Here is an 18,016-nt window from a genome sequence, read left to right on the forward strand (position 1 = left end):
TGATTTATGAATGACAAACCTTTCCTCTGTCCCCCAGGCAAATATTGAATTTCAAGCACAGATTTGACTACAAAGACCACAGAGCTTTTCGAAAGGCTCACAAGGAAGGGCAGTGATTGGTAGATAATAACAAATCAGACATTGAATATCATGGTTAAATTAGTCATGATGCTGTGGATTATGTATTAAACCACCCAGACACATTAAAGATACAGCCGTCCTGCTGAACTGAGGACTGGGAGGAAGGAAACTGCAGGGCATGAAACTGCTCAGGGATTTCACCATTAGGCCATTGGCCATTGATTTCACCATTAGGCCATTTTTGGCATGAACGCAAAGCCTTATGTTTGGGGCAAATCCACACAACCCATCACTGAGTAACTGCCTCCTTATTTTCAAAAAGGTGGTGGCTGCATCATGGTATGGGAATGCTTGACATTGACAAAAAGTTTTTCAGGATAAAAAGAAACGGATACAGTTAAGCACTGGCAAAATACTGCTTCAGTCTTTACACCAGAGACTGGGGAAGGATTTTATTGCTGATTGTTGACAAAAAATGACAATTAAATCCATTTTAATCGCACTTTGTAACACAAAAAAATGTGAAGAAATCCTTGTGGTATGAATACTTTTGCAAGGCATTGTATAAGCCTAAAAAAGCCTGTTATATATTGTGTTTGTACCGTGTAGGCCACTGGTTTTGCCAAATCCAAATCGAACCAGGTTGTCTCAGTCGTGACCAAATATTCACATTGTGAAAAATAATTGCCAAAATACAATCTGGAAAATGATATTTAATGCTATATTGATAGTAAATGTAGCAATTATATGACAAAGGAACAACATTCCTACCTCTTTCATTGTCAATAATTGCAATGGGCCTATATTTGTCCATAATGTTAATAAGCTGACTGGTTTGAGACCACTAAATTAACCAACGTAGCGCTGCTATTAATACATACCCCAGTCCTTATTCCCAGGCCCTTCATCACTAACTGCAATGACTGCCTTTCATCCTCCCTGGATTCCCTCGCTCCCCTCAAAACCTGCTCCTTCACCCACTGCTCCCTGGTACGCCGCCAAGCTACGCCAGTTAAAAGCCAGTGGACGGCTGCAAGAGGACTGGTCTGGTACGTCATTCTCAAGCATACACAGATCACCTGTTAAAATATAAAAGAACGCCCTCTCAGCTGCAAGAACATCTTACTACTCCGACCTCATCAACTCTGGTAAAAACAAAAAATGTATCTTCTCCACAGTGAACCGCCTACTTCAGCCTCCTGAAAACTTCCCTGCAGACCCCTCCCCCAAACAGCGCCACAAGTTCAGTACTTCCCTCCCGTCCTCACTGGCATAATAAACTCCTCCTTCACCACTGGCATCATACCCTCCATCCTCAAAAAGCTGACCCCGATGTCCTGAACAACTTTGTTCCCATCTCAAACCTTACCTTCCTCTCCAAAATATTGGAGCAGGTTGTGGCCACTCAACTTCAATAACCTTCACAAACCATTCCATTACGGTTTCCGCTCCAAACACAGCACTGAAACAGCCCTGGTCAAAAATCACCAACGACCTCCTTCGTGCAGCTGACTCAGGACTGCTATCCATCCTGATTCTCATCCACCAGAGTACAGCCTTCGATACCCTCTCCCGTCCACTCCTCATGGAATGTCTGGCTGGTCTTGGTGTCATGGGTGTTGCACTCTCCTGGTTTTTCTCCTACCTCACTGACCGCCAACAGTTTGTGCAACTGAAATATCACAGATCAAGTTCACTTCTGCTATGCTGATGACACCCAACTCTACCTCTCCACCAAACCCCCCACTCCCCTCCCTCCCACATCAGCTGCCTTCAAGACATTCGGAGCTGGATAATCATGAATCTAAAACTTACCAGTAACAAGACAGAGGTCAAGCTCATCCGCTACAAATCCACTCTCTCCAAAACATCACAACTTCCGCTATAGATGGTTTCCCTGGGCTCTGCCAACACAAGTCAAATGCCTCCTGGACAGTTCCCTCTCATTCAACCCCAAATAAAAACCATCGCCAGGACAGCATTCTTTCACCTCTGCAATATCTCCAGGCTCCACCCCTCACTGTCACACTCCAGCACCTAAACCCTCATCACTATTGCAACACCCTCCCACCCAAACTCACCAACAGACTTCCACTGGTCCAGAACTCTGCTGCACCAGATCAACATCACACCAATCCACACTGACTCCCTGTGTAATTCCATATTAACTTTAAGACACTTCTCCCCACCCACAACCTGGCACCCACCTACCTCTCTGACCTTCTCCTAGCCTATGCCCCTGCTTGCTCCCCCTCGGCTGGTCTCCTTGTCACCCCCCAATTTACCTCTCCACCATGGGTGCCCAGGCTGCTGTGCACCCAGCCTCTAGAATGCACTCCCCTCACACATAGAACATCCAACCCCCCCCCCCCCAAATACTTGTGAAACGTTAACTTTTACTGCCTACTAGCTCTCGAAAACTCAAGGCCGCATTCAATCTTCTCCCTACAGTTTTCAGCCATGGACTGCCTCATGTGAACTACAATCCTGCTGACGCTGTTTCAACATCATCACTTGTGATATGGCTTTCGAAAAACATAGTCCTTACCTTTCACAAGCAAGAAAGGTTCACTTACTCTAGCACAGATCCATACAGCTATGGGGGCCTCCATCAGACCAAACTACACTTCCCGAGTTAGATTACACACAGGTGTTCAGAACATGCTAGATAGCTAATTAGCACAGGTGGTCTCCGCTTGTCTTCTGGCTGTTTTCCATAAAACAAGCGCTGTAACATGGGAGATATGGCCGTGTGGGAACACTATCAATGTGTGTATCAATTGAACTTTTAGTTTTAATACAATTATTCTACCTGATATTAAAGATAAGGTCCTTATGCTTCCAAAACCGTACCGCAAGTGACGCGTGTTAATGTTCAAACTGGGCATCAGGGCTCTTAATTAACAAAACTTCCCCATACAGAAGATGCCTTAGTACAATGACTTGTGTAATGTCATGGAACTGAGAGTTGTGATAAATGGCCAACTGCCTGCCAGACAAGTCAAAACGACTCTGCTGGCTTACATAGCAATAAAGCTAATTTTTAAAAACATATTTTGCATCCATTTGGGTGCGATACCATTTGGGTCCGATACAGACCAGACCCACTCTGATTCACCCTCATCTCTGACATAGTTTGGGTCGACCCACCTCGGATTCAAATTGGAATTGATTTTCAAAAAATGACTGGGTCCTGTAGGTGTTGGATGGGAATTTCACAGATCCAATTCGGTTCAGATCTCAATTTCGGGATATGAGAAGACCTCTAATGTGTAAGGTTAGATGGTGGTGAAATCTATTTTTCCATTTCGCTTTTCCCATTTTTATTTGTTTTTATAACAAAATGTGCAATTCACACTCCGACCTGTGGAATGCAGCAAACCCCAATACAGTGTCTAGTCTGTGGGAAACACACACGAAGAAGTTAATGGACACGAACAGTGACCACGAATAATTAACACGTTAGCCTTTTTATTGTTGTTATTTAAACGTTTATTAACACCCTGGAACTCAAAATCTGACAAATTTAACTGCAAAGTATCACATGCTTACCGCATGTTGTGTTTAATTTGCGTTGGTTACAGGACTTGGTTGATAGATGTTATCTAGGTAACGCTAGTTAACTGCTAACAATGGCTAACTCTAACTGTATGATTTTTCACACTCAAATAGCCTCCATCATGGAGGTGCTAGCGAATTCAGCCGTGGCAGAGATCTGTAAAATCGTAGACGACGACTATGCAGTGTTTCGTTTAGAAATAACTCAAGGCCAGAAAGAAAACAGGGCATTGCGGAGGAAACTACTGGAAGTTAAGGTGGCACGGGAGCGCGCAGAGAAGACATTACGAGAGCGCGTCCTCGCCAGTCGTCCCAGTAGTGTCAAGATCCTCGACCGATACAGAGGAATGGCAAGAGGTACATTTTGCAGAAGGCCGAGGCTGCCCTTCATTTGTAGCGTATTGCCCTTCGCAACGTTCCGCTATGCACCTGTGTAGATGTATTACCCAGAATTGGGTCTTGGTCAGTTTTTAGATAGTATGCAACAATTCCTCTTATTATCTATCATGTTCTAACATGAATCTTGATTTACTCAATGAAAACAATATGATGCATCGAACATAAATACAGCGATCAATAAATAGTATATCAAGAAGTTATGAGTGTTACCTTACATCCTTGCCAATGGTAGACAGTATTAATAGTGTTACAATATGGTGTTGAGCATTGACAGTAGCTAACCTAACCACCTCTTTTCCTCCAATCACTCTCTCAGGTGAAGGGCATCTCACTGGAGGCCACAGGAGCTTTGTGAAGCCAGCGGGACACAATACATGGAGAGATGACCAACCAATCACTGTTGATGATGGGAGCGGAACCTCAACCCAGCACGTTATCTTGATAGAGGTTAATGTAATTGTGCTGCATTACAAATAATTACAGTTACTTGTTATCCAATTCAACTCATGTGCCGGTAATAACCTCATCTCTTCATGTGTCAGTCTGCAGATGTAGATGCTGCAGCTCCTGGAGGATCATCTCTGGTCAAGCAGGAGAGGATTGAAGGAGAGGAGGACCCACAACACAGCAGAGACATCCAGACTGGAGCAGCGGCAGTACTAGTGCCCCCTGTAGCCACGGATCACTTATCCACCACCGTGCCCCAGCCCAGGACGCGATGCAGCATCACGGAGGTCAGTGGAACGCCGAACGCCACCCTCAAGTCAGAGACAGACACCAAGACTTTAACTGTAACACAAAGGCTTTTACACACAAGATCTGACCACAGGCTAGATCCAGAGAGACAGGAGCAGGGGAGACTGGGCTGTCCACTTGCTCCTGGATCAGAGTATTTACTTTACGGTAACCCGAGACCGAGGACGGTTCATTCCCATCGGGACTCTGGTAACACGTTAGAGACTGGCAATGATCCGTCTTGTTCTTACTCTACAGAGATGGACCCTGGCAACATGCCCTTGGGTTTAGAGACACAGACTGATCTGTCTAGAGGAGACTGGAACCAGTACAGTAGTAGTGTATACTCTAAAGGGTGCCAAGATGAGAAAGGGGAGGGTCTGGTCGTAGATGAGGTGACTGTGAAAGTGGAGGGGGATGCTCCTCTGGCATGGAATGTAGACGAGACTCACTTAGGAGAAGGAAACTCACAGGGCAGAGATTTCTTAGATTACAGGGGAAGCTTAAAGACAAATCTAAATGTCGCCACCCACTCCCCATTACACACGTTCAGGGATCGCGACCCAGTGTCCACTTCGATGGGGCCTTCCGATTCACACGGCAGCGTCTTTTTCGATCAGGTTTTGAACTCAAACGACACGGCTAGAGCCCAGGCTCAGGGAGGGGGAACAACATCAAGCAATAGTAAAGAGAAACGGTTCCGTTGCATGTTCTGTAACAAAGGCTTCAGCTGCCCTCAGAAGGTGGAAATTCACCAGAGGGTCCACACTGGGGAGAAACCCTTCAGCTGTACCCAGTGTCACATGCGCTTCGCCCTGGCTGGCAACCTGAAGAGACATCAGAGGGTCCACACAGGGGAGAAACCCTTCAGCTGCCCCCAGTGTGAGAAGAGGTTCTCCCAGGCTGGTGACCTGAAGAGGCACCAGAGGGTCCACACAGGGGAGAAACCCTTCAGCTGTACCCAGTGTGACATGCGCTTCGCCCTGGCTGGCAACCTGAAGATGCACCTGAAGGTCCACACGGGAGAAAAGCAGTTTGCCTGTACACACTGCGGGAAGAGCTTCTCAGAGAGGAGCTACCTCAGTATACACCAGCAGAAAAACCATTCCACTCTATAACATAGAAAGTAACTGTTCCACTCGATATCCTCTGAAGTTTAGATGAAACCCTGCGCAAAGAGAAATTGGTATTGTTGTCAGTGAAAAAGATCCACAGATTATTTTGGAATGATGAGTGTAACAGATTTCAGTGTTGAATATTGCATCCAGGCATTGTGTGATATACACTGAGTGTATGAAACTTTAAGAACACTTTCCTAATAATGAGTTGTACCACCCCCTTTTGCCCTCAGCACAGACGCAATTCGTCGGGACATGGACTTTACAAGATGTCGAAAGCATTTCCCAGGGATGCTGGCCCACATTTGTGTCAAGTTTTTTTGTGATGGACCATTCTTGATACACATAGACAAACGCATCAGCGTTGCCGTTCTTGACACAAACCAGTGTACCTACATACCCCATTTAAAGGCACTTAAATCTTTTGTCTTGCCCATTCCCTGTCTCAATTGCCTCGAGGCTTAACATTCCTTCTTAAACTGTTCTCCTCCCCTTCATCTACACTGATTGAAGTAGATTTAACAAGTTACATCAATAAGGGATCATAGCTTTCAGCTGGATTCACCTGGTCAGTCTATCAGAGCTTTTTGTTCATAATGTTTTTTACACTCGGTGTATAAGCCTAATGAGTCTCTTACATATTGTGTTTGTACTGTGTAGGATATATAATGTTCACAAATGCCTATTTCATTACTTCCATTCAACACTTTATTTTCCACCCAAAAAACTCCCTAGTCCTTGCCAATGACAAGCATACCCATAACATGATGCAGCCACCACTATGCTTAAAAATAGTGGTACTCGGTGATATGTTGTGTTTGATTTGCCCCAAACAAAATGCTTTGTATTCAGGGCAAAGTTTATTACTGAAGTGCCATGTTGCAAACAGGGTGCATGTTTTGGAATATATATTTTTTTCTGTACAAGCTTTCTTCTTTTCGCTCTGTCATTTAGGTTAATATTATGGAGTAACTACAATGTTGTTGATCTATCCTCTGTTTTTCTCTCTATCACAACCATTAAACTCTTTAACTGTTTTAAAATCACCATTGGCCTCATGGTTAAATCCCAGAGCAGTTTCCTTCCTCTCTGGCACCTGAGTTAGGAAGGACGCCTGTTTCTTTGTCGTGACTGGGTGTATTGATGCACCATCCATCCAAAATGTAGTTAATAACTTCATCATGCTCAAAGAGATATTCAGCGTCTGCTTTTTTATTTGACAATTCTACCAATAGGTGCCCTTCTTTGCAAGGCATTGAAAAAACCTCCCTGGTCTTCATGGTTGATTCTGTGCTTGAAATTCACTACTCGATTGAGGGACCTTACAGATCAATTAATCAATCAAATGTATTTATGAAGCCCTTTTAACATCAGCCAATGTCACAAAGTGCTTTACAGAAACCCAGCCTAAAACCCCAAACAGCAAGCAATGCAAATGTAGAAGCACGGTGGCTAGGAAAAACTCCCTAGAAAGGCCAAAACCTAGGAAGAAACCAGGCTTTGAGGGGTCCTCTTCTGGCTGGGCCGGGTGGAGATTTTAACAGTACATGGCCAAGATGTTCAAATGTTCATAGATGACCGGTAGAGAGAGAGTCGAAAACAGCAGGTCTGGGACAGGTAGCACGTCCAGTGAACGGGTCAAGGTTCCATAGCCGCAGGCAGAACAGTTTAAACTGGAGCAGCAGCACGACCAGGTGGACTGGGGACAGCTGCTGCGATTACAGCTGTAAGTCGCTTGGGGTATGTCTCTATCAGTTTTGCACATCGAGAGACTGACATTTTTTCCCATTCCTCCTTGCAAAACAGCTCGAGCTCAGTGAGGTTGGATGGAGAGCATTTGTGAACAGCAGTTTTCAGTTCTTTCCACAGATTCTCGATTGGATTCAGGTCTGGACTTTGACTTGGCCATTCTAACACCTGGATATGTTTATTTTTGAACCATTCCATTGTAGACTTTGCTTTATGTTTTGGATCATTGTCTTGTTGGAAGACAAATCTCCGTCCCAGTCTCAGGTCTTTTGCAGACTCCATCAGGTTTTCTTCCAGAATGGTCCTGTATTTGGCTCCATCCATCTTCCCATCAACTTTAACCATCTTCCCTGTCCCTGCTGAAGAAAAGCAGGCCCAAACCATGATGCTGCCACCACCATGTTTGACAGTGGGGATGGTGTGTTCAGCTGTGTTGCTTTTACGCCAAACATAACGTTTTGCATTGTTGCCAAAAAGTTCAATTTTGGTTTCATCTGACCAGAGCACCTTCTTCCACATGTTTGGTGTGTCTCCCAGGTGGCTTGTGGCAAACTTTAAACAACACTTTTTATGGATATCTTTAAGAAATGGCTTTCTTCTTGCCACTCTTCCATAAAGGCCAGATTTGTGCAATATACGAATGATTGTTGTCCTATGGACAGAGTCTCCCACCTCAGCTGTAGATCTCTGCAGTTCATCCAGAGTGATCATGGGCCTCTTGGCTGCATCTCTGATCAGTCTTCTCCTTGTATGAGCTGAAAGTTTAGAGGGACGGCCAAGTCTTGGTAGATTTGCAGTGGTCTGATACTCCTTCCATTTCAATATTATCGCTTGCACAGTGCTCCTTGGGATGTTTAAAGCTTGGGAAATCTTTTTGTATCCAAATCCGGCTTTAAACTTCTTCACAACAGTATCTCGGACCTGCCTGGTGTGTTCCTTGTTCTTCATGATGCTCTCTGCGCTTTTAACGGACCTCTGAGACTATCACAGTGCAGGTGCATTTATACGGAGACTTGATTACACACAGGTGGATTGTATTTATCATCATTAGTCATTTAGGTCAACATTGGATCATTCAGAGATCCTCACTGAACTTCTGGAGAGAGTTTGCTGCACTGAAAGTAAAGGGGCTGAATAATTTTGCACGCCCAATTTTTCAGTTTTTGATTTGTTAAAAAAGTTTGAAATATCCAATAAATGTCGTTCCACTTCATGATTGTGTCCCACTTGTTGTTGATTCTTCACAAAAAAATACAGTTTTATATCTTTATGTTTGAAGCCTGAAATGTGGCAAAAGGTCGCAAAGTTCAAGGGGGCCGAATACTTTCGCAAGGCACTGTGTATATATATATATACAGTGCCATAAATACAGTATACACAACCCTTGGCTTTTTACACATTTTGTTGTTACAAAGTGGGATTAAAATTCATTTAATTGTGATTTTTTTTGTCAATGATCTACACAAAAAAAACATGTTAAAGTGAAAAAAATAAAAATAACACTATCTTTATTAGATTAGTATTCAACCTCCTGAGTCAATACATGTTAGAATCACCTTTGGCAGCAATTATAGTTATGGGTAAGTCTCTAAGCGCATGCCACACCTGGATTGTGCAACATTTGCCCATTTATTATTCTCAAAATTCTTCAAGCTCTGTCAAGTTGGTTGTTGATCATAGCTAGACAACATTCTGTTATTTTTTCTCCTGATAAACTCCCCAGTCCTTGACAATTACAAGCATACCCATAAGCCTAGGAAGAGAGTTCTGTGAATATTGTATGTATTTGTTTTCTTTATTTTTATATTTATTTTTGTTTTGGCTGTTCTAGGGTTTGATATCTATGATATCTATATCATATGGTCTTGACTCTCAGAGTTGCAGGATCGCGATGAAAAGTATTTTGGCTTGATAGCTAGCTAGCTAGCTGGCTGTTTGGATTCAAATAATTTGACTTTTTGTTTAATCTGTTCGGAAATATTACAACAAGGACTGCATGCTGTGTCCAGAAGTAACAGAGGAAGTTCAGGGAATGCTCCTAACCACTGCCAAGATGCGGTGGCTTTTTGTGTGCTTTTCAGCAGCCGTGGCATCAACCAGGTGGGTGCTACATTCCTGGCAATGGAGTACCAGAGAAGCAGCTCCAATGGAGTGATTGACCAGAGGTGAGGTGAGGTGCGGTGCGGTAGGCTGTTGAAGAGCTCTGGGCCTGTTTCTTCAGACTGTCTTTGTTTCACCGTGTCTGTCCCATCGATGCCCCCTCCACTGCCTTTCCACTGACACTAAAGCCCAAACTGCCTCAACTTCATCCCATGCTGCCTGAGGCTTTTAATCTCCATCATTTACATTTTTTGTTTGTTTTACTTTTTATACGCTTTGAGAGTCTTTGAAAAGCACTGCAAAAGTTCAAAAAATGTATTCATTATTAAATCTAGTATTATTCCTAGTAGTATTCCTAGTAGGCTAGGTCTACTGTGTAGGCCATGTTATGTTAGTAAAATGGTTTGAGCCATTTATTTAAGAGGACGACAATGGAAATACGTTTTCAAACTTTTTTGTGTCATCCTCAATGATTTTTAAATGCATTATCTACATGTGGTTGTATTGTGTTTTAAATTATCAAATAAATGTATCTAGAACATGATACAGCCTGTACTTAACTCTTAACTTCCGTTTCTCTTTTATCCTGAAAAACCCCACAGTCCTTATCAATTACAAGCATACCCATAACATGATGCAGCCACCACTATGCTTGAAAATATGGACAGTGGTACCCAGTAATGTGTTGTATTGGATTTTCCCCAAACATATCTCTGTTTTAAGGAAAAAAGTTAATTGGTTTGCCATATCTTTTGCAGTATTACTTTAGTGCCTTGTTGCAAACAGGATGCATGTTTTTTTATTCTGTACAGGCATCCTTCTTTTCACTGTGCCAATTAGGTTAGTAAAAAATACATAGAAAATAACATTTGAGCGCACTCAATTATCTCAGTTCAGTTCCTAACACGATGTACCAGTCAATTCTCCCTCTATAGAAATGTGGCAACGATGATGATTGTGGAGGCTGTAGATCAGGGGTATTCAACTCTTACCCTACGAGGTCAGGAGTCTGCTGGTTTTGTTCTACCGGATACTTAATTGGACCCACTTGGTGTGCTAAATCAGTCTCTGATTAGAGGGGAACAATAAAAACAAGCATATGGTAGGAGACTATAACACAGTGTTAAGTACCTCAATGGACCGTAAAGGTGATCACTCTACAAACTATCACCGTCATGCCCTTAAGGAAATCCCACATACCATGGACACATTAGAAATAGTGGATATTTGGAGACTAAAAAACCCTGATGGAGGAGACTTAATCAAGCTAGTCGTCTTGACTACATTCTTGTATCTTTCTCTCTTGCATCAAAAGTTTAAAAAGTGTTAATAGGAGATAGAATGCGATCGGATCATCATCTAATTGGGATTCACATAACTCTAATAGATTTTCCACTTGGACGGGGATATTGGAAATTTAATCAAACTTTTCTGGAGGACAACTTATTTTTTTAACTAAGACGAAAAAAAATCCAGTATAATATAGGTTCAGCAAATCCCCTTATTGTTTGGGATACCTTTAAATGTAGCTTCAGGAGTCATTCAATTCAATATTCATCAATAATAAAAAATATGTTTCTGGACTAACAAGACAAGACTAACAAGGGAAATCCATGAACTAATAGTACAGGTTGATAGCAATAAAAACAATAGTACAGAGATACAAAATAAGTTAGAGGAAAAACAAAAAGAACTTGAGGAACTTATTCAAGAATGATCTAATGTGATCTATTACAAAAATAAAGCAAACTGGATGGAATATGGAGAAAAATGCACACATTTCTTCTTGAATCTCCAATACAGGAATGCTAAAAAAATAATTTGCAGAAACTTGTTACTGAAGACGGAGTCATTATGATTCTCCAAATTATATTTTTAAAGAGGAAGCTAATTATTTTAGGCAGATGTTCTCTTTTCCGTCCCACCCTACCCCACTGAATGAAGATTACGGTAAGGAAATCTTTCCAAATAATATAAAAAATTGAAAAAAAACAAATGTACAGAAAAATTCCTGCGAAGGCCAAATTACAAAATAATAACTTTTTGAGGCTATTAAATCCTTTCAGTCTGGAAATACCCCATGGCTTGATGGCATACCAGTAGAGGTATAATCAAGCCTTTTTTGATATACTAAAAGCTCCATTGTTAGATTGTTTTAACTACTCCTATAGAAATGGTAGTCTGTCAGGTACTCAGCAGGAAGGTCTGATTTCTCTATTACTTAAACAAGAACCAGATGGCAAATATAAAGACCCAGTCTATCTAAAAAACTGGAGGCCCCTTACACTTCAATGTTGTGATGCAAAAATACTAGCGAAATGCATAGCACTCAGAATTAAAAGGGTTTTTACCAGGTATTGTTCATCCTGATCAGACAGGTTTTTTACATGGATGATAATATACGACAACTACTAGAAATAATAGAGCATCATGAAACATCTAAGAAACCAGGTCTGGTATTTATAGCAGATTTTGAAAAGGCATTTGATAAAGACTAGATTTTATTTATAAATGCCTGGATATTTTTCAATTTGGTGATTCTCTTATAAAATGTGTAAAAATTATGTATAGCACCCCAGGTGTAAAATAGTAAATATCGGCTACTTCTCAGAGTTTTGAATTGTCAAGAGGAGTTAAACAAGAGTGTCTGCTGTCACCATATCTATTCGTTATGGCCATCGAAATGCTAGCTATTAAAATCAGATCCAATAACAACATTAGAGGATTAGAAATCCAAGGTTTAAAAAAAGGTTTAATATTAAGTCCGCAAGCTAGATCCCTGCAATGTCTCATTGAAGAGCTAGATAACTTCTCTGTACTCTTTTTCTGTACTAAAACCTAATTATGATAAGTGTACAATATTACGTATTGGATCTTTAAAAAATACAACTTTTACACTACCCTAAGAAAAGCTCATCCATTGTTTAAAAATGGTATTTTTGCCTTTGTGCAGATTGCCATGTCTCATTTTCTATTAAATGAAAATTATACTTTTTTCAAAGTATCTCTCTTATTCAAACAAGCATTGCAGAGCTGGCTACAATGTCATTTTCATCCCCCTGAAAAGATAGAACAAATATTACAACAAATATTATGGCTGAACTCAAATGTACTGGTTGATAAAATACCTGTATTTATGGGAAAGATGTTTGAAAAGGGTATTTTGTTCTTAAGTGATATTGTAAATTGGAATGGTAGAGTTATGTCCTTCATGGAGTTATCAGAATTGTACGGGAAGGTCTGCTCAATCCAAGAGTACTACCAATTTATTACAGCATTATCCCAAAAATGGAGGAGGCGGGTGGCAGCGGGAGAAGGTAGGGAACTGGTCTGTCTGCCCAATATAAAGAATCAAAACTGGCAGAGGAATAAAAATAGCAAAAATAGGAAAGTATACCAGTTTCATCTGAGGACCAGGATGTTGATAACTGTGCCATACAGATTGCAAAATAGTTTGAGATTTTTGATGTACCGATTCCATGGTACAGGGTGTATGAGTTGTTATATAAAACAGCAGAAGATTCAAGACTTCATGTTTTTTAGGTAAAATTATTATATAGAATTCTTGCCACCAACAAAATGTTGAATATTTAGGGCATAAAATCATCAAAGTTCTGCAGATTTTGTTATGAGGATACAGAATCAATTGACCATTTATTTTGGTATTGCCCTCAGGTAGCCCGTTTCTGATCTCAGGTTCAGGAATGGCTGAAAATGCATTCCATTGATCTAAAATTGACCCTAGAAATAGAACTGTTAGGAGATCTGGAGAGACCGGGTCGGTCAATTACTAATACCGGGTCGGTCAATTACTAATACCGGGTCGGTCAATTACTAATACCGGGTCGGTCAATTACTAATACCGGGTCGGTCAATTGAAGTATTTATCTTCAACTCGCTATCTGTGGATTCTATTCGGTTAGATAGATTGAAATTCTACGTTAAACATTACAGCACAGTTGAAAGATCTACGTTGCGTAGAAATCCGAAGAGGGTGGCCAGCAGAGATAGGTGGGATGGGCTGAGGGTTGGGATGTGGAATTGGAGACAAGTGGGAGTTTCTGTGCGGGAGATAGAATGATGGTCAAAGATAAAAGTAAAAAATAAAGTCCAAATAAAACATAATAAAAAGTATGTTTGAATGACATAGGGGCAGTGTTTTTACAGCTAATTTGCCTGAAAATGATGCCGTGCACATGCATATACACACACAAACATATACAGTTGGCATTGCTGTTATGATTTTAGTTGTCCTTGATGTCCTTTGTTTTTATTTTATTTGTTGCATTGTTGTTCGCTGTTTTCTTCTGTCTTCTTTAGATAATTTTCTTGGTTGTTGATGCATTGGGGGGTTCTTGGGGTTGGGGAATGGAATTCATTGTTTTTCTTTTTCTTCTTGGGGGGGACTGTGGGAGGGGTCTCGATTGGTTGAGGGACAGCTGTTGGGGAACTGTGGGGGGGATCTTGGAAGGTTAGGGTTCGTGTTTGTTGGCCTGGTGGGAGATCTGTCAGCGTGCCCTTGAGCGGGGCATTTACCCTGGATGCTTATGTGTGTCGCTCTGAATGGGAGTCTGTTGGATGAATTACAATTGTTGGAAAAATTACTTGTGTCATGCACAAAGTAAATGTCCTAACCGACTTGCCCAGACCATAATTTGTTAAAACCTGTTTGGGATAGGGGGCAGCATTTTCAGAAAATATATTAGACAACGATAGGACAAAGTGACAGTAACAGACGAGCGTAACAAAATTAAAATATATATATAAACAAACATACAATAAGAAAAATAATAATAACGAGACATTGGATCACCTGCCGTAGGCTACATATTATACATTACGTGTGAAACATTATGTCAGGATTATATATAGATTCAATGAATGAGATGTGGGGGAGATTCTCCATATAGTGAATAAAAGGTTGCCAAATTCTGTAAAATGTCTTTAACTTATTCCTCAAGCAGTAAGTGATTTTCTCCAAAGGGATACAACTATTAACTTCCGATAGCCACGTTGCAACTGGCAGGGAGGAATCCAATTTCCATTTCAAGGCAATACATTTCTTGGCAATCGCTAGCAATATTTCTGTTAGCTTTATAGTATGGCTTTGCCTAAGATTGGTGTTAGTAAAGTTACCCAGTAGACAGACCTCCGGGTCTAAAGGGAATGCAACCCCGTGAATTGAGGATATGGTATCGCATACCCCCTGCCAGAAACCGTGTAGATTTGAACACTGCCAAGTGGATTGGAGGAATGTTCCTTCATCTGAGCCACATCTAAAACATAGGGAGGAGATTTCTGGGTTGAACTTGTGCAGTCTAGATGGGGTGATATAGAGCTGATGGAGGAAATTAAACTGGATCAGTCTGTATCTGGAGTTCAATGTGGATGTAACACCATCCCTGCATAGGTCACTCCATAGATCCTCATCAAGATCTGTGAGTAACTTTTTAACTACAGATGCAAATGCCGACACAATGCCACACTGCTTAAAGCAAACTCAGCTCTGTTACTTCTATTGTCCAATCGCAGATGCCTATTTTTTTTAAACTATATGACCTGATTAGAAACAATCTGGTCCCATCATAGCTCATATAAAACCGTTTTACAGCTGATTTATTACTACCCTCCAACTAGGGTCCGAAGTTTTACCTGGTTAGGTTAGCCTAGCGGTTCTCAAACCTCTCCTCAGGGACCCCCAGATTAGAGGTCGACCGATTATGATTTTTCAACGCCGATACCGATTATTGGAGGACAAAAAAAAGCCGATACCGATTAATCGGCTGTTTTAAAAAAAAAGTTATATATATATATATATATATATATATATACACACACACACACACACACATTTTTGTAATAATGACAATTGCAACAATACTGAATGAACAATGAACACTTTTATTTTAACTTAATATAATACATATTATGGGCTTTTGGATGGGTGTTCTTAAGGTGATTCCACAGGTTGGTGGTATTTTTTTATTTAGCCGTTGCTGACCCCATGCTTACATCTTTATCACAAATAAGACACCTTGCTTTCCCAGGTGCCAATTCCATGTAATAGTCCCACACTGGTGCTCTGCTTTTCTCTGCCATCTGTAAAACACACACAGCTCTGAAGTGACAATGATACTGAATAGTCTGCTTAGGAGACAAATACTCTCAACTGTTTGAATAAAAATAGAGTTTAAGTTACCTGTGATGAATGTTGAAAACAAAAACTGTAATTTCTATATGGAGGAAATCCTATTTTAATAATGGACATGGTAAGAATTGACTACCAAAGTGCAAGTCATAATTCCCATGACACCTTCTAGCAAAATCTGAAAAGCGGTTCCTTCATTAATTTATTCCATAGGATATTTTTTAGATTCCCTTAAAATAAGGTCTGTGTTTAGTGTAGGTTTACACCACCTTGCCAATTTTATAACTGTGTAGATATCCATAGGACAAGGTAACTCTGATCAATATTGGCTAAATATAAGCGAAGATAATTTTTTGTAGAGTGGATTAAAATGAAAATATGTTGACAAAATGTACCTTATCCTAGAGAGATTTACACGGGTATCAAAACGCAGAGGCAGTTTAAGCCTGCACTAAACACAGACATTATTTGAAGTAGATCAAGACATTCTCTATGGAACACATGAACGGTAAAATAACGAAGGAACCCCTTTCAAGTTCAGCCGCAAGTTATTATAGAAATTATAACGCGTTGACTATTTCTCTCTAAACCATATAAGATAAGTTTAATGCTAGCTAGCAACTTACCTTGGCTTACTGCATTCGCGTAACAGGCAGGCTCCTCGTGGAGTGCAATGTAATCAGGTGGTTAGAGCGTTGGACTAGTTAACTGTACGGTTGCAAGATTGGATCCCCCGAGCTGACGAGGTAAAAATCTGTCGTTCTGCCACGTTCCTAGGCCGTTATTGAAAATAAGAATGTGTTCTTAACCGACTTGCCTAGTTAAATAAAGGTGTAACAAAAAAACATTGGAAAAAAAAACATTAAAAAAAAAATTGGCTCCCAAAAATACAGGTTTCCGATTGTTATGAAAACTTGAAATTGGCCCTAATTAAATCGTCCATTCCGATTAATCGGTCGACCTCTACCCCAGATGTTTCAATGTTTTAGCCATGAACTAGTTCAAATGATTCACCTAGTAAAGGGCTTGATGATTAGTTGACAAGTTGAATTAGATGCGCTAGCTCTGGGATGGAAACTGACTATCCTACCCATCCTCGACTTCAGCGATGTCATTTACAAAATAGCCTTCAACACTCTACTCAGCAAACTGGATGCAGTCTATCACAGTGCCATCTGTTGTCACCAAAGCCCCATATACCACCCACCACTGTGACCTGTATGCTCTAATCGACTGGCCCTCGCTACATATTCGTCGCCAGACCCATTGGCTCCAGGTCATCTATAAGCCTTTGTTAGGTAAAGCTCCGCCTTATCTTATTTATTTTGCAACGCGTGCCTGAGAGATGTAGTCAGGGTATTACATGCTGACCAGACCGGACACGTCGCGTTGCAAAATACATTTAGAAATCCATGTTATTCAATTATTGCACCCCCACTGCTTGCGCGTTCCAACGAGCGTCTGCGTTGCTAAGGGCTAAAATTAAATTTCTGACACAGATCGCACTGCAAGTCCTGCCTCTTCCATCTCCTCATTGGTTATACCCACATGGGTGATTGAAAGACGAACGGCTTTGCCGGTCATCGTGGTAATACTATGAAAGTTTAGATGCCAATCACCATATAAGTTCAAAGATGAAAACTCCTGGAAGGAGGGGAGATGACTAGAAACGATTCGGGTGACCGTTTTATGTGTGGATTAATTGTCAGACTAGAGGACCTTGTGCAATTCAGGTAAAATAACAACTCAATGTTTATATCCCAGGACAAATTAGCTAGCAACAGCAAGCTAGCTAAATAGGACAAATTAGCTAGCTAGCTAAATGCCATACATTTTTAAAGCTTTTCGACCTGTCCCCAAATTAATGTAATTGGTTCCGAGTTCGTTTTGATATTTTAACCTGCATGTCGTGATTGCGTTTGGTGTGGGGGGACAAAATAAATGTATGCACGATGGTGCACGCGCGCAGCAGGTTTGTGTTCCGTGTTAGGCTGGTGCTTGACGGTCTGCCGTTCAGCTCTGTGTACAACGAATCCCACTGTTAGGGCGGGGGGATACAAGCATCTCGTCATTATATCCAGTATCTCTGGTACCGTATTGCAAAGAACAGAGCGCATTCCTTTTTTTT

General features: G+C 41.1%; 1 protein-coding gene across 1 annotated transcript; it reads left to right on the forward strand.

Annotated features, from left to right (window-relative positions):
* Positions 1 to 3,519: 3,519 nt before the first annotated feature.
* On the forward strand, positions 3,520 to 6,113 carry LOC139418902 (uncharacterized). Its single transcript, XM_071168684.1, has 3 exons — positions 3,520 to 3,996; positions 4,355 to 4,485; positions 4,581 to 6,113. Exons 1-3 carry the CDS (start codon positions 3,714 to 3,716, stop codon positions 5,889 to 5,891), a joined length of 1,725 nt encoding a protein of 574 aa, XP_071024785.1. The 5' UTR covers positions 3,520 to 3,713; the 3' UTR covers positions 5,892 to 6,113.
* The last annotated feature ends 11,903 nt before the right edge of the window (positions 6,114 to 18,016 follow it).

The sequence above is a fragment of the Oncorhynchus clarkii genome, chromosome 10, assembly GCF_045791955.1.
Source record: "Oncorhynchus clarkii lewisi isolate Uvic-CL-2024 chromosome 10, UVic_Ocla_1.0, whole genome shotgun sequence".
Taxonomy (NCBI): domain Eukaryota; kingdom Metazoa; phylum Chordata; class Actinopteri; order Salmoniformes; family Salmonidae; genus Oncorhynchus; species Oncorhynchus clarkii.

Coding starts and splice junctions, on each gene's coding strand:
- LOC139418902 (XM_071168684.1), top strand. CDS start 3,714: ATGGCTAACTCTAACTGTATGATTTTTCACACTCAAATAGCCTCCATC. Junction 3,997..4,354: donor ATACAGAGGAATGGCAAGAG/GTACATTTTGCA, acceptor TCACTCTCTCAG/GTGAAGGGCATCTCACTGGA. Junction 4,486..4,580: donor AGCACGTTATCTTGATAGAG/GTTAATGTAATT, acceptor TTCATGTGTCAG/TCTGCAGATGTAGATGCTGC.